The 24,177-nt window shown below is 48.3% G+C and overlaps 1 protein-coding gene across 9 annotated transcripts in view; it reads left to right on the top strand.

The window, feature by feature from the left end:
- PTK2 (protein tyrosine kinase 2) overlaps window positions 1-24,177 on the top strand; it is a 257,568-nt gene that overhangs the window by 53,673 nt on the left and 179,718 nt on the right. For 4 of the 9 annotated variants that reach the window (XM_042973393.1, XM_042973392.1, XM_042973391.1 and 1 more), the window contains exon 1: window positions 6,274-6,591. The exons of 3 other annotated variants lie outside the window; for them this stretch is intronic. In XM_042973393.1, coding sequence (XP_042829327.1) covers window positions 6,492-6,591 — 100 coding nt within the window. In that variant the 5' untranslated portion in view covers window positions 6,274-6,491. Of the gene's footprint in view, window positions 1-3,166; window positions 3,185-5,342; window positions 5,558-6,273; window positions 6,592-24,177 lie in introns of those variants that run through there. 2 more of the 9 variants (XM_042973390.1, XM_042973399.1) reach the window with 2 other exon arrangements.

Here is a 24,177-nt window from a genome sequence, read left to right as displayed (position 1 = left end):
ACCATTTTGGTGAGTTGCTTGTCCTGTTCTGTGTTAGCTGGCCTCCACTAGCATATTTGAAAAACTAAAGTGGCATCTTCTTATAGATTTCAGGAGCCTTTTTTTTCTCTGTTTTTATTTTAACCTTGATGACAAAGGGGTGCTTGAGTGACTCAGTTGGTTAAGTGTCTGATTTCGGCTCAGGTCATGTTCTCAGGGTTGTGGGATTGAGCCCCAAGTCAAGCTCTGTGCTGAGCGTAGAGCCAGCTTGGGATTCATTCTCTCTCTCTCTCTCTCTCTCTCTCTCTCTCTCTCTCTCTCTCTTTCTCTCTGCCACTCTCCCATGCTCTCCTGTGTGTGTGCTCTCCCTCTCTCTCTCTCTCTCTCTCAAAATAAATAAATAAACTTACAAAAAAAAGCCACCTGATAACGAGTAACCTCCCCACAGGTCTAAATCTAGAATTTGCTTTCATCTCCTTAAGAAATGGCCATTAGTGTCTGGGAAGATATTCTAGTTCACTATTGTCTGAATTTGTAGTAAGTTTAGAATGTTCTGCCTCATGAGGAATGGCAGTCGTCCTCCCATTTCATAGATCTTCGGTCGCCTAATTCATTGTGATGTTATTTCCTGGTGATTTTGAGGTCTGTCTCGGGTAACAGCTACACGTGCAGCATGTACCGTGATGGCGTTCATCTGCAATCGGGGCGGGATTGCTGACTCCGGGGGACTGTCACAGGAGCCGCGGAATTTGGTGAATTGGAGTGTGGCCTAGGGATGGGAGCAGTTTGTGTCTCATATTCTTTCTGTGGGCACATTTCTTCTCTTCCTCTCTTTGTCCCTGTGGCCCTCACAGTCGTTCATTCATCCTTTGTGGGCCTAGCGGGGCCTGTTTTCCTGAGTCTCTGGAAAGCTTTGCAGCCTCCGGAGGTGCAAGTGTGCATGCTGGCAGGCGTCCGAGTGCGGGTACGTGTGTACGCAGACCGGCGGGCTGTGATGTCAGGTCATGTCACTTGATGTCTCTGTTCCTCAGTTTGTTTACATGTCACAACGTGGCTTGTTAACATCCTCTGTCTTGCTGGTTGTTGGAATCATTAATTGAAACAAATAGGTGAAGTTCCGCCACAGAGGAGTGAGGAGCACAGACTGGATGGAGCCTGACTGCCTGAGTGTGATTTCCAGCCTTGCTACTGAGGAGTTCTGTGACCTTGAACAAGCAACCTATCTCTGCGTGCCTCGGTTTTGTCATCTGTTAAATGGGGGTGATAGAACCTCTCTCCTGAAGGTGGTTATTAATAACTGGGGCAGTAGTTTAAAAGTGTTTAGAATGGGGTTTGGCACAGGGTAAGCATTAACTTGGGCTCCCCATTGTGCCGTTCTCGTTACATTTTTGTTGTTGGTCTTGCTATTGTGCTGTTTTGTGACTAGCACACGGTCACTGCTCAGGCGATAGGTGTTGTCATTGTCCTTGTTTTACGGATGAACAAACTGAAGTTTCAGACAGTGAAATGAGTCTTCCTTTGCCTCACGGATAGAACTGGGGCTCCTTTGTGTCTCCCAGTTGCAAATGCAGTGCCTCCCTCAGCGTCCCCAGAGTTCTTCGGAGGAGCAGAAGGGAGGAGGTATAGTAATTGTTAGAAAGTTTGCAAGGACAGCGAATGACACCATCACCTTTTGGACTATGTTATGTTTTGACACCTATTTACCTATTTATCTTCAGAACGTGATTATATCCTTTCTTAGGACTAGATTTGTTTAGTCAGTATCAAGTCTTAATTTTTGTTGATTAAAATTATTTCTGTTTTGTGGTGGAGACATTGAGGCACAATGACATAGAAGTTTTAATTCTGTGAGTCTTAATAGAATTAAGTTTAGGATAGGATAGCCAACTTTCAAGAGTTAGGGTGTGTTGTAATGATCAGCTTCTAATTGGAGGTACTCAGTTATAATAGTAACTGTGACAGTAAATCTGTAACTCTTGATAATGCAAACATAGAAGAAGTAAGAGAGATTTTGAATTATGTGTGTATAATATAGATTACCGTTCTTCCACATTCCTTTTATTAGCTGACTTGAAAGTGTTTACCACGACTACTCTTGTAAGAAATACTGACCTGAAGTATTACATAAGGCCAGCAAATAAAACCATGTAAGTACAGGAGTGTGTGAGAGTCAGACTTGGCATTTGTGTGATTTGCTTTTGGTGACATTTATAAGCAGCTTGCTTTTATTCATTCATTCATTCATTCATTCATTCATTCAAGGGGGTTGGGCAGAGAGAGAGAGAGAGAGAGAGAGAGAATCCCAAGCAGGCTCCACACTGGGGTTTGAACCCATGAACTGTGCGATCATGACTTGAGCCAAAATCAAGAGCCGGACGCTTAACCGACTGAGCTACCAGGTGCCCCAAGCAGCGTCTTTCTTAATAGCTCTTTCTAGTACTTTCTCACTTAAGGTTTCTGTAGGGAAGCCATGTGGAACAGCACTGCACAGTATATGCAAGGGTTTAGAACTCCCTTCTTTGCTTCCTGATCTTGCTATCTAATCTCACACACTATTTTCATTTTTGTTCTACTGCAAGTTGCAATGAAGTTCTCATAGGAGTATCGGAGTACTACAGTTGTGTGACTTATTTTTAATGTGGGGTGGGGAGAGGCAGTCCGCCCGGTTTTCCTAGGTTTTATGTCAGTTTTGCTTTTTTCCACTTTTTTTATATTCTTGAAAGAGCAATGTTTTTCTATTGTTTACTTTGCTTATTCAGTGACTACTTCTCAAGCCCCTGAGCTGAGAGAGGTCTCGGAGGCAAAGCTGTGCCCAGGGTCAAGGCAGTCCGTGCCATTACTGAGCTTGGTGTCGGGTCTTGACGTGTAGAATATCTCGATATGGTTTCTGTGGACATGGCCTCTGAAAGAGAATAGCAGGTCCCTCTGCCATCTCCTCGTTACCTGTCGGTGATAGAAGGATGTGTGGGGTGTGGCCTGTGCCTCTTACCGTTTCAGTAGCAAGGCCCGGAAGACGGTATGTGCGGAACAGACAGAATTCCTTCCTGCCGTGGAGACCGGGTCGTCGTGAGGGCAGCCGGACAATAAACGTACCGTAGAATTGTGTGGAATCAGTTGCGTGATATTTGAGAAGGGGACGGGGCTGTGGGAAAGTGAAGCAGGCCGAGCGCATGGCACAGGCGGTGTAAAGGCGGGCACATACCTGGTATGGGCACAGGACGGCGAGGAGGTCGGGGTGTTGAAGCCCGGGAAGTGGGAGCCAAGAGACGGCGAGCCAGAGGGTGTGGGTGGGAGGGGGCCTCGCGGACCACGCTGAGTGCGCAAGCACCCGTGCCGGCAGACTCGGGCAAGCGTTGGTGAGTTTTAGCGGAGGAGGGAAACGGTGCGACGGCCGATCGGAGGGGTTTGGTGCGGTCGCGGGCTGGGAGCTGAGTGTGGGGCGGAGAGCTGCGGCGGGGGCCCGGGCGCGCAGACGCCGTTTGGATTCGTTTGAGAGGCCAGGTATTGGGCTTTGCCGATGGGTTGCTTTGAGGAAGGAGACCGGAGTCCGGGATGCCTAGGGTCTGCGGCGCGACCGAATACTAGTGTCTTTCGTACAGATTTTAATGAAATGTTTACCTGTCAAGTAGGACCTACCAGAGTTGCTTTTAACTGTACTGGTACTACAAAGGCTTTTTTAAAAGAAATTACAGAACTTTTTAATGACCGATGGCCTTTACGTTAGTATGTGGAATTTCCTAAATCAGAGAGCATAAAGGGACTGCTCACTTTTTTCACTCCTGTTACCATTAACTGTGGGCCTTTCTCGTTCTTTCCAAGCTGTCACTGGATTGGAGATCTAAAAGCATAACTTGTCTTTAATATTTAGCAAGGGGAACGTAGGAGTGATGCTCTCACAGAGTAGCAGGTCCTCATGTAATTTTTCAGCCCTTTGGCCTTCAGCCAGTGCCGCAGCCTCCAGACCCACAGCGTCCTCTTCTGTAAACACTGGGAGTGAGCCGCTCTGTGAGTTGTGTGACGGGTGAGACCCCGCGGCGTTCCGTGCGGGCGTCTCGAGCAGGGCCGCTTCTCTGTGCGCCCGGGCGCCTTCCTCCGTGCTCGCCCTCACCACCTGTCTGCTCTTCTCGGCGACCCCGTGACTTCCAGCTCTTTCCCCGCTGGGCTCTGTTTGCTGGCCTGGAGGGATCCTTGCTTCTTTGGTCTTGTCGTCTTTTGTGCCCCTGGGACTTTGCTCCCCAGCAGGTACTGCTTGGATATCGAGATGAGATACACATTAGCTTGGTGGGCGGAGAGAAAGCTGCCAGGCTCTGGTTACCGTGCAGCCAGAGACTCCGCTTCTCCTCTCCCTCGCTGCCCACACTCGACTTTCTTTGTCCTCGAGAGCTCCCGGGTCTGTGCTCTTGTCTCCTCCTCTGCGCTGTGCAGGCTCCGGCTGCCACCACCACCTGCACCGACCCCTCTCTTTTCCCTGTGGCTGGTGCTGTGGGGTCTCTTCAGTCTGGCTCAGAAACTCCTTCTGGGGTGTGTGTGTGTGTGTGTGTGTGTGTGTGAGAGAGAGAGAGAGAGAGAGAGAGACAGAGAGACAGAGAGACAGACAGAGAGAGACAGAGAGAGAGATGGGGAGGAAAGACCCCTGGCTTCTTGGATGACAGGTGGGCCCAGTGAAGCTGTGTCTTTCCATAGCTGGAGGGCTCCATCTTTGCTCATCTTTAAAGGATGTGACAGCCCTGATTTTGCTTGGGAGTTGTGAAAATTGGGTGTGATTGGTATTTGGTGTGTAGGATATCTTTGGCAGCTAGTAAAGGTAGCTTTTATTTTTTAACTTTTGAGTCATAAGTTGCAAGAGAGACTCAGTTTGCTTGAGTTGTTGGTACAGTCTGTTACTTGATGGTTGAGATTAAACCCCTGGCCGCTCTCAGGGGTCTGAGCCAGCTACCAGACGTGCTCCTGGGTGTGCTTAGATCCTTCCTATGAAGGCAGCAGGCCTTTAATGTCCCGAGCTGTCCTCAGTGATCTGTGTGCTTGTTTCTTCCGTTCTTTTCCTGGCTTGCCTGCCTGTGTTTTTCTGAAACCCCTTTTCTTCCCAGTGTTGCCTGGGGTCAGAGTTCACTCTGGTGAGTGATCTGTTTTCACTGGGGCATCCGAGAGGTCATTTGAGCTCTGACTGCTATTAGGAGGCGGAGGGTATGGCCTGGAGACAAAGCCATCATCAAGAGGAGTGTGTTAGGAATGCAGCTAGCTGTCCTGGGACATCCCTGGACACAGGCCTCTTGTTCTCCTGAGCCTTTTTCAGCTCTTGTTTTCACAAGTTAGTGAATTTGTAAAGCCTCGGTCCTGTTCACAGTTAAGCAGAAGACTCGATTTTGTCCTAGTTTATGGGATTTACTAGTGACAGAACTACCCTTGTGCTAGGAGAGCTACCCCGTGTAGCGCCTGAGTGTGTGGTACGGGTGCTCAGACCAGACAACAAAGCCTCCAGGAGCCCAGTTACGTATTGTCTTACTGCTAAAGCGGAATGTGTTTAAGGAGCTGAATTTTAGAGACGACCGGACTGTCTCCCAGTTTGAATGGAAATAGCGTAAGTAGTTTGCATTTTTTAAGAAATGTTACTAGTACAGATTGTCACTTTTCTGTCCTCTTTCTCCAGTATGGGTTTAGTACTCACTTACATTTTGAAATTAAGAAAAGAAATCAGATCATGCCTCTTGGATTCCTCAGTATTCCCTCAGCTAATTTTAAAAGAATCTATTCACTTCAAATTCTGGTTTCTATGTGTTTTCTAAGTGCAGTTTTGTAAATTTGCTAACTTACTGTGAAAGTGTCAATCAGAAAAAAGACTTTTCCTCAGAAATATCTGGGTTCCTATAGACATATGCTTTACAGACTTGTTTTTAATGTTGAACAAGATTTTTCCCCCTGGTATTATTCTTTTTTCATCAAGATAAGTATCTTAAGTCTTAAGGTCAGAATTAGGCATGACTTTGAAAACAGAAATAGTTGCAGGAGCCATCTACAGACACGATCTGGGTCACTCTTGATTTGCAGCTTCCTCAAGTTTAGGATCGCCTGTTGGTTTTGTGAGCAGAAGTCTGCCAGATGAATTGAACCGAAGGGTGGGATTAGCATATTAATCAGGCCCTGGCTGCCGGCCGCCCTTTCCTCCTCCCTCTGCCCCCCCCTCCCTCTCTCCTTCCCTGAATGAATCTCGGAACCCAGGCCCGAGGTGGGGTCACATTACTAGCCGGTTTCTTTCTGCTCAGGAGCTTAATCTGGCCAGGATGGTCTGTGTTTCAGATTGCGGAAGCGGGAGAAGATTCTGTAACTGAGAGGCATTCTTCAAGCTGCTGGAAAATATTACAGAAGGAACACCTCCCAAATGTTGCCTCAAGCTCTGAGAAAAGGAGCACCCGGGGGAAACTTAGTGTGGCTGTGCATCGAAGCGAACCCTGTGGGAGCCATGAACGGGGACTTGGTGCGCGGACGCCTGGCCTGATCTTGAGAGGCCTGAGTTTATGTTGGTGGAACTGGCGGGCCGAGAGGCCCTGAGACCAGCAGGTGCCGTCTGTATGGAGAAGAGCGGCTGTGGTCCATTTCCAATGTGTTGGGCTAAAGGTATACGTAACTTAAAAATCTGTTTGGTTTAAATTTAATTCGGATTCATGCTTTTGCACTAAAAAGGTGGATGAGAGGTTTTCAGAATTTATTTCAAATAGATTTACAATTAAATTTAAGGAAAAATGGAAATTGATGTGGTATAAGTTTGCAGCTCTTGCCATAAGACCAGCTGGATAGTTTTTAAAATAGTAAATAAAAATATTTCTATGGAAGTGCATTTTCAGTAAGTTATCTTTCTGGTGCTTGTCCTGTGTCTCTTATAGTTGCATGTTTTATTGTGTGTGTGTGTGTGTGTGTGTGTGTAAGTTTTTATTTATTCATTTAAGTGATCTCTACACCCAACATGGGGCTTGAGCTCAGGACCCCGAGATCAAGAGCCATAGGCTCTTCCAACCGAGCCCGCCCGGTGCCCCTATTTTGTGTTTTAATTAAGACACCCATGTCCGTTCTATGATGTGGAAGTTTCTAAAGAGTAAAGAGACTGATTTTAACTTAAATAGGACTGGAGGAAAAAAGAGAGACATGGTTTTTCTTATTTCAAAAATTGGTTATCTTTACTCACTGTAAAGATTGTGTATTTGGAACTCCATATTATCATAAGGTGGGCTTATCACTAAGGGTCAGTAATACTGTGAGTTAACATTTTCCAGTTTAATGTTGTTAAGGTTTTTATTTGTATAAAAATAAAAATGTAAAAGCATCTTCATTGTAAACATTCAAGACAGTATTTGGAAGCATGTTGAGAAGTTAAAAATGCCAGGTAATCCATGTATGAATAAGACCAAAACATTCTGCTGCTTCTCTTAACATACTAGTGAATATTAACCCTGGGAGATGAGGTCCTGAACAAGGAATTTAAGAAAAATCTTTATTATTATTTTAAAGAATATATTCAAGTATCATGTTCATGTCCTCAGGAAAGACTTTTAAAAGGAAGAAACCTGGGCTGGGAAGGGACCTGCAGACTGATTCAATTTAGTGTTTAGCTTAAAACTTTCAGCGTCACCAGGATGTTGATGTGCTAATGCCAGACCATAGCTTTGCTGTTAGATTGCTTTTCATTTACCGCGTTGTCAGCACCATCCGAAATTCTTATCTAGCCTTCTTAACATTTTTCTTCCTTTTTTTTCTCTTCTCTTCTCCTTTCTTCTCTTTTTTCTTTTCTTTTCCTTTTCCTTTTCTTTCAAAGATTTTATTCTTAGGTAATCTCTACACCCAGCGTGGGGCTCAAACTCGCAACCCTGAGATCCAGCCAGGCGTGACTTTTAAACATTTCTAAAACGTGGTATTAGGACTCTTTTAATGTGATGCTCTCTGAACAAAGCACCTGCCACCAATTATTGCCAAATTAGGTATTTCGAGTAAAGATTTTGCGGAGTTAACTTCAAACTTTGAATTTTAAAGGGTGTTGGGTATGGGAACTTTTTAAAAGCTATGGTTTCCACCTCAGGATTACATAGTATAATTGAGCATGACCAGTGACCAGTGCACAGAAGTAGAGAGTTCTGTACTGTGCTTGTAGAAGGTTTTGGTCTTTCTCGGACTTGCTGGGACCCGTATGCACAATGCCACGTCCATGGTGTGCCAGCCCGTGGTTAGCACCGAGCCTTAGCAATAAGTCTCTGATTTCAGTAGTCTAGGCTAAATTAAAGTCTGTGAATCCAGTACCAATGGGACATTCAATAATTGGTGACTTGGTTTTTAAGAAATTCAAAGTGACTTTAGAAATATGAACTTGGGAAGAGAAAAAAGACTGGGTGGTCTTTTTTTTTTTTTTGGCCCATCTCATCCCAAAGCAATTGATGGAGGCATCTTACTTTCCCATTACATTTGCTGACGGGCAGAGCAGATGAATAGAGGCGTCTGTAACTGAAGTAGCATTCTGATAGAGGTCATGGTTGGGTAGGAGAGCAGAACCACAGGTGTGGAAGAGGGGGGAGAGGGAGGGATGGCATCAGAGTCCGAATCAGTCTGTTTATAGGGTTGAAGCAGGCCATCACCTCTGAGGAATGGTTTTCCTTCTGGATCGTTCAGGAGGAAGTTTCTGATGACACTAAGGAGCTTGTCACCCTGTCCCCTTCTCAGGGCTGAGCTCACGGCCTGCCCCAGGAGCACACCGTGTGCGGGCTTCTCTGTACACTTCTCTGGACCAGGCCAGGGAGGCAGGAAACCTTAGGTTTTATTCCGGTTAGTTTTTGCTTTGTGATAAAGACAAAGATGTTGGTGTGTAGGAATTGGCTGAATCGGTTATTTTCAAGTATAAAAGTTACTACTTTTAGATAAAGACAAAATAAAAAGCTCAAGTCCAAAGACTACAAATCTCTGTTTGCAGTCAGACATTCGAAACCTCACATTTGATTTTATCGGTCACATTAACCTCAAAAAACATCGGTGTCCCAATTTAAGAAGACACAAAATACTTAGTAGAACAGGCTAAAAATACTAGAACAGAGCTATATTTGTATAGTTTGAACTGAAACCTTGAAGGTACCCTCAACGACGGCCTGTGGTTGTCTCTGTAATGTGGCTCGGTGAGGTGGCTGTGAAGAAGCCGCCCGAGATCCCTCCCACAGAGGAGAATATTTGAACAGATTTGAGAGGGCTTTGGTATACCACGTGTTCAACCCTGTCATGATGTCCTAGGCTTAGGGGCCGTTGGAATCCAGCGTGTCGACGTCCAGCGGGTTCGCAGTGCCGTGTTGGGTTGCACGGTCACTGAATGCGGAAAGGTCCGCTGGGAAGGCTGTTGGATGGCATTAGCCCGCGTTTGATCTGCTTCATGTCTCTAGGAGACTGGGAAGGATTGAAGAGGTGGCAGGGGCTGCGGTTGTCAGGGATGAGCGTGCGTGCTGACTTTTTCCAAACTCTTTCAGTGGCAGGTTGAGCTCGAGTATAGTAGCAATATTTCACTTGTGTGATTCTGGATCCTGTGATTGAAGTCATGCTTTTTCTGGATCAGTATTTTATTTTCATTTTCTTATGATTATTAAAAAAAATTTTTTTTAATGTTTGTTTATTTTTGAGAGACAGAGAGAGACAGAGCATGAGTGGGGGAGGGGCGGAGAGAGACACAGACTCCGAAGCAGGCTCCAGGCTCCGAGCTGTCAGCACAGAGCCCGACGCGGGGCTCGAACTCACAAGCCGTGAGATGGTGACCTGAGCCGAAGTCGGATGCCCAACCGACTGAGCCACCCAGGTGCCCCCGTAATAATTTTTTTACAGTTTAGTTATTTTGAGAGAGAGACAGAACGAGTGTGCAGGAGGGGCAGAGAGAGAGGGGGAGAGAGAGAATCCCAAGCAGGCTCTGCACTGAGCACAGAGCCCCACGCGGGGCTCGATCCCACGAACCGTGAGATCACAGCCTGAGCCGAAATCGAGTCACACGCTCAACTGACTGAGCCCCCCGGCGCCCCCCGTATCAGTGTTTAGACTCCCTCTTTCCTTCCCTCCACCCACGTGTCCACCCACGTGTCCAGCCACGTGGCTCTGTGTGCGGTGCGTCTTCTGTGTCTCACCTGCCGGCGGTCAACGGCCTCTTGTGATCCTCGTCCACGTTTGTTTTCTTCATAAACTTCTGATACTTAGGAGCCTCTTAGCTGTTGCCCTGAAATCTGTTCCTCCACACGTCCCCGCAGTCTTCGCGAACGCGCCAGACCCCCTTGCACTTAGTGCTCCTGCCGCAGACCCGGACGCCTCTCTGACACGCCTGCCGTGTGCGGCAAGCTCCTCCTCTTACCTTCGTTCTGTCTCCAGAACGTGTTTTGAGCTCCTCACCCTTTCTCCCTTTCGGCGGCATCCCCTCTGCACCGTGCGACCCTCATCCCTCCCTGGGCTGTGGGAGCTGCTTCCTGTTGGATCTTCCTGTTTCCCCACACGTTCGTCCTTCACACGGTGGCCAGAGTGAGTTTATAAAAACGAACGCCCAATGTTATCGTCCCTAAAGCTCTCCGGTGGCTTCCTACCGGATAAGCCGCAGATCCGTCGCGTGGCCTGCGTGGCCTCCCCTGACCTGGCTCCCCCACAGTCTCCAGCTTTGGGCCCTTGGTCTCTTGCCCACCAGTGCTGCCGTTTTGACCTGGGAGCACCTCACACACCCACAGCTCTTCCCTGTCAGGCCGTTGGCCCTGTGCTCGCCCCTCCATCCTCTGCCTTCCCTGCTCCTCCCGACCCCTCGGGTCTGAGCCCGAAGGACCTCTCAGCCCGGTCAGCCTAACCACCTTCTGCCTGATGCTCCCTCCCCGAGCCTCGTCTTATGGTCTCGCACAGCACTTCCCGTGACGGATCATCACACCTGTACTGGCTTGCGTTGTGTCTTGCTTGCTAGAAAGAAACCTCGACGCAGGGATTGGGTCAGGCTTTCTTCTGCTTGTCAAGGTATTGGCACAAAGGAAGATTACCCTAATGAATGAGTAAATTCTTCATAGGCTTAGCTAATCCACGTGCCTTAAAAACAGTTTGGTGAGAGGAGTAGATTGGTGTTTGAGTTTCTTCCTGGAGCACACACGCTGCGTTCTAGTCCTCTCAACAGATGGGCCTTGGTCGGCTCCCAGGGCCTGAGAGCTTCCCTGGGGATTGTCTCCCTGGGCCTCTGCCTCTCCTCTGGGATTCTGGCCATCCGGTCTGACAGCTTGAGTTGCTAATTGACTCGTGGGGAAGACAGATTAAAAATATATGTACTATATATGATTACATTTATGTAAATATGTAGACCTCTATACATTTACATTAAAAGGTGCTAAACGCTTTCCAGAAGAGTGACTAAGTTGTATGCGTGCCCAGCATGAGGGAACAACGTGCAGTGCCTGGCACGTAGTAGGCCCTCAGTAGGAAGGAATGCTGAGCTGAGTTCCAGTCTATTCTCTGCTCACCCTGATGCCAGCGATGTTACGGGAGACTGCGCCCTCTCCACTGGCCTCGCCCTCCGGCTCTGCCTCGGCAGACTCTCGCCATCGCACTGCCTGGGCTTAGTTTTCAGACAGGACCCTGCCTGGGTGTGGCCCCTTGTGCCTCCGTGTGCTTGCACGGCTCCTTCTGCTTGGAACATTTGTTCTTTCTAAACAGGAAACTTTCAGGGCCCTGCCCTAGGGCATGGCCCTGTGTGTGTGTGTGTGTGTGTGTGTGTGTGTGTGTGTGTGTCTGTCTCTCACCCACCTGAACCACCGGGCTGGGCTCTGGTGCCTGCCTTAGCTCGGCACACATAGGCGCACCTGGTGACTCATTCAGCTGTTTATTTGCTGGTCTCCTGTTCCTTGGCTGGAAACTTCTTGTGGGCCGGGTTCACATCTACCTACTTTCTGAATCCATCTGGCCTGATGTATTATCAGCACTCGGTAATTGTTGAGTGAAAAAAAAACCCCTGAATTGGCCAGATGCAGGGCATTTTTCTAAAGGAGGTGCTGTTTGATGCCGGTGGGGAAGGTACTGCATGCTGTAGGAGTTCCAGGGAAGGCACTGAGAAAGAACTTGTTCGGAGTGTTTAGGGAACCCCGGGCCTTTCTCCTGGCCACAGCTGGAGGCTGCATTAAGGCTCCTGGAGAGAGGGCAGTAGGGAAGGCGTGTGCCGCCACCCCGTTTCTCTGAGGGGTGCGAGCGGGGCTCTTGAACGTCTTCACCCTGCCTGCTGGCTGGCGCTGTTCTCTCTTTCCCCGGGAGCCTCTGCCCGCCACCGGGCTTCACACACCTCGTCTGCCTCTGTGCCTTGCTGCTCGGCCGCCGGTGCCGTCCCTCCACCTCGGGGCCCCCTGGAAGCCGCCAGGCCATTCTAGCGTAGATCCCTTGATCATTTTCTCTCATGGCGCTCGTCTCCTGCTTGGTTTCGGCGCAGTGCTGTTGAGTGTTCGTGAGATGTGGGACGTGTTCGCGTCCCCAGCACGTGGGAGCTGTAGGAGCAGGTGAGCGCGGGATGCGCGGGCATCTCTGGCGCCACCTAGAGGGAAGAGGGGGAGGGAACCGGCACCTGGTGCAGGGGTGAAGAACAGCGAGCGGCCAGGCGGTGCTTGAACAGAGACCCGGGAGAGCAGCTGGCAGTGTGTTCTCTGTGCAGGGCCCACCCGTGCTTCTGAAGTCCTAACCCGGAGAACACAGCCCCTCCTTGGGTATTGTCACCGTCCCCGCCCTGGCTCACAGAGCTAATACTGTGGGTGTGGTCGCTTCTTTGTCTCTGATTCTTTCACCTTCCTCGTTGTATTTGGGCAAGAGGCACCTGCTGTCCCAGCTTCCCCTTGTGGGCGCGCTCAGACCTTTCACCTTGCGGGAAGGCGCGTGCGCCAGTCGTGGCCCTGCCCCGCCTGCCCCTGCTGGAGTCATGGAGGGTCCTTTTTGACTGCCTTCCTGCCGGCACCGCTGTCCCCACCTGTCCCTGGCGCCCGCTCCTGCCCGCCCTGCTCACCGGCCGCCATTCCCGGGGGGCTTGCCGTCCTGCGGGGAGACGCCCCTGGAGGCACCCCTGACCTCACTCCTACCAGACCCCAGGAGCGATGAAGTCAGTCATCTGGTCTGCTTGCAGCGACAGGGGTCCACATCCCTAGAGGCACATGAGAAGGGCAATGGAGGTTTTTGTGACAATTTAAAAACTTCTGGTGTCTCAGTGGTTAGTGACACTGGTTATTTTATTTATTTATTTTTTAAATTTTTTTTTTAATGTTTATTTATTTTTGAGACAGGGAGAGACAGAGCATGAACAGGGGAGGGTCAGAGAGAGGGAGACACAGAATATGAAGCAGGCTCCAGGCTCCGAGCTGTCAGCACAGAGCCCGACGCGGGGCTAGAACTCACGGACCGTGAGATCATGACCTGAGCCGAAGTCGGCCGCCTAACCGACTGAGCCACCCAGGCGCCCCTATTTTATTTTTTTAAATGTTTATTTAGTTAGAGTGCAAGCGCACAGGGCAGGGGCAGAGAGAGGGAGAGAATCCCAAGCAGGCTCTGCACTGTCAGTGCGTAGCCTGATGCGGGGCTTGAACTCACAGACTGTGAGATCGTGACCTGAGCTGAAATCAAGAGTCCCGCGCTTAACTGACTGAGCCACCCAGACGCCCTGACACAGATTTTTTAAAAATAGTGTTCACAGATCTTTGATTTCAGATTCACCAGTAATTGTTCACACTATTAGGAATTTATTGTAAATCCAACAGTTTTCTGTATTTTGTAATTTTATCAGTTTTCAGCTAAAGAGAAAAATGTAACTTTTTTAAAACAATTAGCACGGAGTAGTTTTGTTTTGCCTGTAGGTGACGTTTGTGTAAGTTTTACAGTGTTGTTGACTTGAGCTCACAGAACGCGGGTTTCTGCTCACGTGTCTAGTGCCTAACCGCTTCAGATGATCTGTTTGCATCTTTATACCTTTCCTCCTGAAAAGTTGTACAGAGTGAGTCCTGTTGTGCATTTCGGCGTTTGAGGTCGAAAACAGACCAGCGGTGGTATTTCTTCTCTGAGTAGGAGGACAAGCACACCGTCGGCCCCGTGCTGTGCCCGGACGCTCTGGTGTGCGTGCTTTCGTCCTGCCCGTGGTGCGTGGACTTCAGCGGAGCGTGCAGGCTCGCACGGGGGTGCCGCGCCCCTTACGTTACAGCGGCTTCCGGAGCTGCCAGACTCGTGGTCCCTTCGGTTTGGACTGGGGCTGTGTGGAATCTGCGCATCGGTTTGGGAGAACCGGCCCGTGAACGGTGCTGTGACTTTGGGTAGGCCTGTCCGGCTAGCTAGGCGCGCCGGCTCTCTTGGCCTCACGCAGTAGATCTTTGCGTGGGGACTCCATGCTTTTTTGATGCTATTGTAAAGGACAGTTTTTGGCTTTTAGGTTTAATTGTCCAGTTCTTGGCTTAGTATGTAGAGTAGATTATCTCGTTAGTTTATCTTGTGCCTTTACTATAAATTCACTTATTGGATAGAAGTCTATAGTCATGTAGTCTGAAAACAAACCCTTTTTCTCTCCAGTCTTCATGTCTTTTATTTCTCTGTCTTGCCCTGTTGCCATGGCTGGCACCTTCACTACAGTGTTCTTGTCATGTTCTGTGAAGTAGGATTTAGTTCTAGTTTGTCTTGTTTTTGAAGATACCCTCTTTCGAATAAAATTCTCCTTGTAACCCCTGGTTTTCTGAGAGTTGCTTTTTCTTTTTCCTTTCTTCTTCTTTTTTTTTTTTTTAATTTTTTTTTTAACGTTTATTTTTTTTTATTTTTGAGACAGAGAGAGAGACAGAGCATGAACGGGGGAGGGGCAGAGAGAGAGGGAGACACAGAATCGGAAGCAGGCTCCAGGCTCCGAGCCATCAGCCCAGAGCCCGACGCGGGGCTCGAACTCATGGACCATGAGATCGTGACCTGAGCTGAAGTCAGACGCTTAACCGACTGAGCCACCCAGGCGCCCCTCTTCTTCTTTTTTAATCATGAGAGGATGTTGAATTTTGTCAGGTGCTTTTTCTGTCTTTATTAATCATAGAAACTTTCTGTTTTTTAAAATAATGGATGAATTACGTTTTGATTGTTGAATCAACCTTGCATTCCTGAGGTAAATCCTACTTGATCACGATGTATTATCTGGTTTATATATTGTTAGATTCGATGTGCAGTATGTTGCTTAGGAGATCTGTGTCTTTTGTATAGGGAGGTATCAATCTGTAATTTTTTCTCCTTTTGTGACACTTTGATATCAAGTAGTGTCGTCCTAGTGAAACAAGTTGGGAGCTGTCCCCTTGATATTTCCACCTACGCGACCGGTGTATGTAAAGTTAGGAGACACTAGTCTCTAGTGGCAGTGCTGGAAGTCACAGTCCCATACGATGGGGAGCTGCTGGTGGAAGTGTGTTCTGTTCTTTGTGAGTTGTAGTCCCAACACGTGTGTGTGTGCGTGTGCGTGTGTGCGCGTGGTTATATAGAAAGCCTAGAAAGCCACGGAACTGTTCACTCCAGATTGCTGCGTCTCACGTTAGGCTTCAGAGTCCAGAACTAGCAGAATCGGGCTGTGAACACACCTCCCACACGTGGCAGTTCTGGAAGCCTGGTATTGTTCTGTACGGAGAGGGAGGGTCCTGCACATGAACACAGTACCTTAAACCAGGCTGCTGACACCTTACAGCCCAGGAAGAAGACTCTATGTAAATAAAATACAAGACGTAGGACTTCAGATGCTTAAAATACCGTTTTTTGATTACCAGACAGTATGGTTAACAGTTGTTTGTAGGTGGAAAACGTGCGCTCTGTTCCCTAATATTACATGTATAATGGAGCAGTACCGAGTTAAAGGAATTAGTTAGAAAAAATGCAGATCAAAACTTATATCAAAAAAGACGACAGTTTCCTACAGCCAAGTGGAGAGGAGAGTTGAGGCCTGAACACTGAGGAAGGAGGCTGGGAGTGCCGGAGCAGAGGGTTTGGTGATGAAGGGCAGTGCGTGCGGAGTCGCAGTGGAGAAGTCCCGCGTGGGCACGGTCCTTTTGTGTGGCTCTGCCTCCAGGAGGGTCTGATGGGGTTCCCTCGGTGGCTGATGCTTCAGGTGGAAACATTTCAAACTGGAGCTTTGTTCACACCCCCATTGCTTATGTTCTTTTTGGTTTTTTAATGTTTACTTTTATTGTTGAGAGAGAGAGAGAGAGGGAGGGAGGGAGGGAGGATGAGTGGGGGAGGGGCAGAGAGAGGTAGAGAGAGAATCCCAAGCAGGCTCCGCGTTGTCAGCACAGAGCCCAAGGTGGGCCTTGATCCCACGAACCGTGAGATGACCTGAGCCGAAATCAAGAGTGAAATGCTTAACTACCTGAGGCCCCTGGTGCCCCTCTGTTGCTTATATTCTAAATGTCTGTGTGGTGTGGTGTGTAAGAAGTGTCACAGGGCTCATGGAGGAGAGACCTCTGTCGTGGTCTCTTCCACAGATAGGGTTCCTCTGATTTTCACACACCTTGCTTTCCAGACTTACAGGTGATCTCAGTGTCCTACAGACTTTATTTGGATTGCAGCTTGAGACTTTTTCATACATACATATGTTTAATGTTATGAATTGAGTTTAGGGGATGCGAATATAAATTTTCCTTATAATTACATTGGCCAGAAAATGTTATATTGAAAGGTGTGTGTGTGTGTGTGTGTGTGTGTGTGTGTGTGTGTGTGTCTTATATTAAAAACAAACGAGGAAAAAACTCAGGACTTTGTTAACCAGGATGAGGCCAGTATGTTGTATCTCTCCCAAGGTCTATTTTGTTAACTTAAAAATTTTTTTTAAGAAAAACAAAATACTTCTAGAATATCATATATTAATATTAATACTACTATTTTTTTTTTTTACTGTGAAAATCTTAGCCATTTTGTGAAGTTGACGGAATCATTGAGGCGGTAACAATCCCACACCGTCAGGTTTTCTTTTTGTTTTAACTTTTATGTAAGGTCGTGATGGAACGCTATACTGCTGGGATATTTGCGGTTTAGAAAAATGCATATTGTTTTTTTTATAGGGCAACGTTTAGGGGAAGTTCTCAGAAACACTTGTGCTTCATTTGGTCGTTGGATTTCCTTACCTATTCCAAACCTACCACATGCTATCATAGTAGGAATGATGGTCTGTTGTTTCCTTTTTTGACAAGGATTCATAAAGCTCTGAAGTGTGACTTGTTAGGGCTATGATAGCACTGATGAAGTACAGTTAAATGTTGGGGGGTCTTCAAGGATTTCCATGTAGAGAACAATCTTAGAACTCTTAGCATTCCCCTTTAATCCGCCTGGAGAATTCAGGTTACCTGTCTTGACTACTGCTGTCACCTAGCGGATGTCAACTTTGTTTCTAATCTGTCTTGCTAATAAGCACTTCACATTTACGATCTCAGCTAACAGAGTAGGTATTACTGCTACTTCTTTATAGACACGAAAGCTCTAGTAACTTAAGGGTCACACAGCTACGAGTGGGGGAGGCCAGCACAGTTTTCAACATTATTAGGCAATATGCACTGCTTCTCAATCAAGGCCTCGCTCAGAAGTCATTGCCTGTGAAGTCTTTGCCGAGACATGTCTTCTGTAGACTCTCCAGCCTTCTTCACTTAGAGGTTCAGGGTTGTATTGGGCTCGTTCTTTCAGAAGTTTATTTGTGTGATTTAGGTGAAGTTTTAGCTGTCCTGTAATCTCTAGGGTGTCTTGCCTGTAGAAAGAAAATGAATGGCTCAAGCAGAGGTAATTTCGTCTTGGTTTTCTGAGGGATGTGCCTAACCCGTGAAAGTCTTCAAAGCCGTAACAGTTGAAATTCTCTTGCAATAAATTATTGTCCCCATTGTGGGTTGTCTGCATATATAGTTTTAGCAACTTTACTACGGACATCGCATTCTTGCACTCAGAATTGCGATTAAGAAGTTAGGCATGCTTTCTTTCTCTTTGGTTCCTAGAGTCCTGTCAGGAGGCTTTCGCCCAACCCTGGCAGGAGATGGAAACATTCTTTTCTAAGGAGACTGGTCCAAGAGAAAAGACAGATTCTAACATTCTAACACTCTAGCCAAGTGGCTGACTCTGCCATGGGTCATCGGGTCACCCGCGTGTACAGGGCCCCTTGTCACCCGCGTGTACAGGGCTCCTTGACGACCAGGTGTTTAAAGACAGCCCCTGCAACAAAGCAGAAACAGGCCAGTGGGACTCCATCAAACTAAACAGCTTCCGCACAGCAAAGGACGCCATCGACCAAACAAAAGGGCAACCTGTGGAATGGGAGAACATATTTGCAAATCATATTTCTGATAAAGGGCTAATATTGAAAATCTGTAAACATCTCATACAACTCAATACCAAAAGAAAAAAAAATCTCGTGAAAAGAAGGGCAGAGGATCTGAGTAGACATTTTCCCAAAGAAGACATCCAGATGCCCCACAGGCACATGAAAATGTGGTCACCGTCACTCATCATCAGGGAAATGCTAGTCAAACCACAGTGAGCTATCACCTCACACCTCCTGTCAGACTGACTGTTCTCGAAAAGACAGGAAATAACAAGTGTTACTGAGGACGTGGAGGAAAGGGAACCCTCATGTACTGTCGGTGGGAATGTGAATGGTACAGCCGCTGTGGAAAACAGTGTAGCGGTGCCTCAGAAAATGAAAAGTAGAATTAACCATACGACCCAGCAATTTCACTACTAGATATTTATCCAAAGAAAGCAAGAACACTCATTTGAAAAGATACATGTATACTGTAGCATTCTTTCCAATAGCCAAGATGTGGAAACAACCTAAGTGTCCATTAACTAACGAATTGATGGACAAGATGCGGTGTGTGTGTATGTGTCTGTATAATATACACATACACACCCGTGTACATACGTACGTTGGAATATTCTTTGGCCACAAAAGTGAAATCTTTCCGTTTGCAGCAACGTGAATGGATCCTGAGGGTATTATGCTATGTGAAGGAGTTCAGAGGAAGACAGATACTGTATGGTCTCACTTATGTGTGGAACCTAAAAAACAAACAAATGGACAAGACAAAACTAGGTCAAAGAGCAGGATGGTGGTTGCTAGAGGGGAGGGGGTACGGGGTGGGGGAAGGGGCTCAGGAGTCACAGTATCCCAGTTATAAGTAAGTTGCGGGGCTGTCATGTACAGCATTGTTACTATGGTCCATAATAACATGGTACTGAACACCTGCAAGTTGCCAAGAGAGTAAATCCTGAAAGTTCTCATCACGGGAAAAAAATGGTTTTATAACTTGGTGTGGTGACGGTTGGTGACTAGACTTAGTGTGGCGATCATTTCCGTAGTGTGCACAAATATCGGATCGTTACATTGTACTCCCAACACTGCTATGTTATGTGCCAATTATATTTCAATAAAAAAATCAACAAAGACAGGCTTTGCTTTCAAAATGTGAAGCCCAAACACAGAGAGAGAGAAGAGGTTTGAGCTCAAAGATGAAACAACAAGCAGAAGGAAAGAACAAGATAAAACATTTAAATCTCAGTAGAGGATCTCCAGAGAGCTAAGGGAAGATACTGTATTCATGACAGATCAGCAGAATTCTTTTTTTTTTTTTTTTTGAGACAGAGATTGACAGTGCGAGTGGGACAGGAGCAGAGAGAGAGGGAGATTCCCAAGCAGGCTCTGTGCTGACAGCACGGAGCCCGATGTGAAGCTTGAACTCTCCAACCGTGAGATCGTGACCTGGGCCGAAGTTGGACGCTCAACCAACTGAGCCACCCAGGCGCCCCCAGAATTCTTTTTAAAAGTACATTCAAAGTCAGAAAAATTATAAGTACCAAAGCAGACAGAAACTCCATAAAAGCAGTGGTAAATAATGTGGAAGATATCTTGCAGAACATGTATGGGAAAGAAAAATGAGGGCGAAAAGAAAGAAAGTAGAATGATGAACTCTGAAGGTCCAATATCCAAGTAACAAGAGTTGTAGAAAGAGACAAGAGGATTAAACCACCAGAGACATGATGCAAGGACATTTTCTGGAGGCAAAGGGTAAGAGTTTCCAGATTGCAGGTTCCCAGACCCTGAGGCCCCACGCTGCCTCTCGGGCCTCTCCTCCTCCCTCCTCCCTCCTTCTTGCAGCCCTGCGGCACCTGTGCAGCCGTGATGTGGTAACGGAAGGAGTGAGGGCTCCTCCTTTACAACTCTCACTACTGTTGCCACGTTTTCATAGTACTTACTACAGTTGTAAGTAAGTGATCACGTGTGTGCGTATCTCTCTTAACCGGGCTGGAAGCTCTCCGGGCAGGGATTGTACGCATATGCACACCTCTGTCCCAGTGCCGAGCCTCGTATGTGGTGAAATCCGTAGTTTCAGACTGAATTAACCTAAGGGCGGTGTGACACGTCCATTTGCCTGCGGGGACAGGCACGAGTGAATGAGGCCATGAAGCAGCGAGCCCGTGGAAAAGCATGCGGTAGCGATCACCAGTCCGGCTGGCCCTTCGCCGATGGCGGCGGGGTGTGGTAACAACACGACGGGCCGGTACCGTGCTGCCACCCTGCTGTATGTCGCCGTGAGAGAGTGAGGCCCGATAGCGACAGGGTTTTCACGTGAAGTTGCACGCCCAGCAGACCCAGCAGCAGCAGGGTTTGGTGAGCAAGTTCACGGTCTCGAGGTAGACTGGCTTTGAGTCTTTGCACTGGGCCTTGTGGCTTTGGGCAGGTCACGTGTCTCTGTCCCCCATCTGGAAAGTGGGGACAAATAAGGTGAAAGTGAGGATTAAATTATTTCATTTTTAAGTGCTTAGAACAGTCCTGGCGTGGTAAGTGCTGCATAAATAATTACTTAACTCTGGAAGCGCCGCCCCTCCCCCCCCCCCCCCCCCATACAGACCTTCCTGTCTCAGGAGCAGCTTTTACCTTAACAAAGTCCAAATCAGTCTCTGCACATGAGGGAAGTCACTCTTTTATCATGCGCAGCACTTTGACTCCATGGCAGTGGGGGGGGGGGTGCGGGGGCTTTGCCACTATGCTGTTTTGCTTTGGCAGAGTGCTCCCCAGAGAGAGTACCCGTGGAAACTTTTTCCCAGAGGTAAATTTGTGTCTCTTTCTCAGTTACAAAGAGTCGGTTATGGCTATGAAATGATAGGGTTTTTAAAAAGACTTCAGAGAGTCCCAGCCAGAATATCAGCTGCTTCCCCCCACCCAAGCCTGAGAGCGGATGGGGCCCGCCAAGCTTTACTCGCCTTCCCGGAGTAGTCTCCCAGACGCCCAGCCCCCTCCTCCCCCGTCCTGACCTCCAGGCACCACGCAGCTCCACTCCCATGAGTTCAGGCGTTTAGGCCTGCGTTGTACCCAGTATCACATACCAGACTGAATTAACGGTTCTATTTCTTGCTCATCCCCCTTCGTCAGACAAGCGGTATCTGCCCCTCTTGTGTTCTGTATCTCCACAGGCTGGTGGCTCTTTGCTGCTCAGTGATCTGAGCAAGAAAAATGGTTGCTGACTTTCCTTTAATCTTCTTTTTTTTTTTATTTTTAAAATATTTATTGATTTTTGAGAGAGAAAGGATTGTGAGCGGGGGAGAGAGAGAGAGAGAGGGAGACACAGAATCCGAAGCAGGCTCCAGACTCTGAGCTCTCAGCACAGAGCCCAATGCGGGGCTCAAACCCATGAACCGCAAGATCATGACCTGAGCCCCCCGGGCGCCCCTGCCTTTCCTTTAATCTTATGCATGCAAGTTAGTCCAACCCCTACGCTTTTGACTTTTCTGCGGCTCTCAAATGTTTCCACTTCTCGGGCCATAGTTAATGTTGCCCGGGTTGTAACAAAAGCTTTCTGATTGGTCTGCACGGACTTACTTGCTGCCCGGGTGCATATCCTGACACCAGCCAGGCTCCCACCTGCCTCTGGAGCTGGCCTTGTCCGAATTCCCTTCCGTTTGAATTAAAGCCACGTTAGCCTTTGCATTGACCCCCTGGGTCGTTGACCTCTCCCGGCAGACACGTCTTCTGTTGGGTTTGACGTACCTATTCTCCAGATCCCAGCTTGGGCCGAGTCCTATTCTGTAGGAACTTGACCATGCCCCGAGTCTGGGTGATGCTGTTTTCCCAGCATCTCCCTCAGCACCATGTTCTTCGCGTATTTGTCTGCGATGGTCTTTCTAATGAGGGCCGTGGGGGCAGGGACTGCGTGCTGTGTACTGTTCTGTCCTGGTGGTCGGTCTGTCTCTCTGTTCTGTCCTGATGTCCAGGAAAGCACCTTATACGTAGTCTGCTGTAATACTTTGGTCGGGGGTGGGGATGAACTGGTAAATCATAATGTAACTTGACAGTTTTGATACACGTGTCCCGGTGCTGTGTTTCCCAGACAAAACTTGCACAGGGGTCACGTGGTGATTTTGAAGCCCAGATCCTTGCGAAGTAGGTTTGCGGTGGGACTCTTACCAACTCTGGATGCTGCCTGTGCTGCCAGTCCGTGGACCGGGCTCGGAGGAGCAAGTGTCTGGTGTGGAGACGAGAGCAGGCTGTGGTGCCGGCACGCGTAGCCGTGTGATGCTGGGCCCGTCGCTTAGCCTCTCGGAGCCTCGGGGTCCGGGCTCACAGTCGGAGCTACCGTACGGGGCGGGCGTGTGGATCAGACGGACCAAGTGAATTACCAGAGCGGCCCTGCCGCGTGGTGGCTGGTGTGCAGGTGTTTGCTGCTGAATTGTTGGCATCATCTTCCTCGTCATACACACGACGCACTCTGGGTCGCGTAGACTTTGTCCATGTGTTTCTATTTAATCCTTGTGACGTCCTGTGAAATCAGTGCCGTCGCCACACTGCAGTTCAAAAAATAGGTCAAATGACCTGTTGACATACTAACAGTGTGTATTTGTGGAGCAGGACTTAAAGCCAACCCGGAGTCCTAGCTCAGCATCGTGATGCCTTAGCTACTCCTAACGTAACTTGTCACGCAAAGTTCTGAATGAGATAATACACACGACAAAACTGCTTAGGTACCTGACGCATTGGCAATCTTCAGTAAAAGGCTTCTTGTGTTTTTACCTTGTAATACTGGACTCAGTTTTGTCTTTTTTTTTTTTTTTTTTCTTTAAGTAAGCTCTACTCCCAGCGTGGTCCTTGAACTCACAACCCTGAGATCGAGTCACATGCTCTACTGACTGAGCCCGCCAGGCGCTGCAGTTTTGTCTTACTGAATAGAGGCTTAGCGTATACTGTTTTCGAGGAAAGTGGGGTTTTCGTTAAGTAGTTGCTGAACATCTGCCAGGTCGCCTGGCCTGGTTTCCAGTCAGCGTGTTTGTTGTGTGGCCTTCACGTGCCACCCGGCGGGGCCGGCAGGAGCACCCCGCATTCTCTTCAGGTGGGCCCCCACGTCTTTGTCCCCCTGGCAGCAGAATGCCGAGAGTTCCTTACGTTTCCTGCGCGCACCTCCTTTCTTCACACGCTCTCCGGATGCTCTCACCAGGCCGTTCTCCCCCCGTCACCACATCGCCGGCTCAGGGCGCAGCGGCTCTTCCTTTGACCGGCTTCCTTGACTTGGTCTCTAAGCCGTGCCTCTAGGATTCCCTCCCAGCCCACCGGCTGCAGCGTCTTCATTTCCTCTGCTAGGTACTCTTTCTTCTGTCTCTAAACATCACAGACACGACGCTTCACTGTCTGTGACGCTCTCAGGGCTCAGGGACCCAGTACAGGGCACAGCGCCTAGCAGGGCTCATTGCAGGGGACCGAAGAGCCAACTTTGAAGGGACACTAAGAACAGGAGGTACCAAGGAAGTGTGGGGAGCGTGGCAGCTCGGTTAAGTCAGACTGCCGAAGGAGACGGGCGCTTGAAGCCGGTGCATGCCGTGTGCTCACGTGTACAGAGAAGAGGTTCATTTCTTCTCGGCTGGATTGGTAACTGTGGCTCAGGCAACAATTTTGGCCAGTGCTCTTTAGTATCGCACGTTGCTTTGGGTCAGTTATTGCAGAAGAGCCTTCTGGCAGAACCTTTTGTTCTCATTTTGTAAATAAAGGCGTATAATCGAAGTAAAGCACACGTACTATGAAGCGACTCACGTATGTATCCTGGTGATAGATTTTACTGGTCCCTCCCCTGTCAGTGTTTACGGCGTTACCAGCCCCCACAGCCTGGCTCCTTTCAGTCGGTGCCCCTGGGAAGCTAGCCGACATCGATTTCTACCACCGTGACGCAGTTTTGCCAATTTTTG

This window comes from Panthera tigris, chromosome F2 (assembly GCF_018350195.1).
Source record: "Panthera tigris isolate Pti1 chromosome F2, P.tigris_Pti1_mat1.1, whole genome shotgun sequence".
NCBI lineage: Eukaryota > Metazoa > Chordata > Mammalia > Carnivora > Felidae > Panthera > Panthera tigris.
The sequence above is the reverse complement of the archived record's forward strand: the minus strand, read 5'-3'. Positions and strand labels throughout refer to the sequence as shown.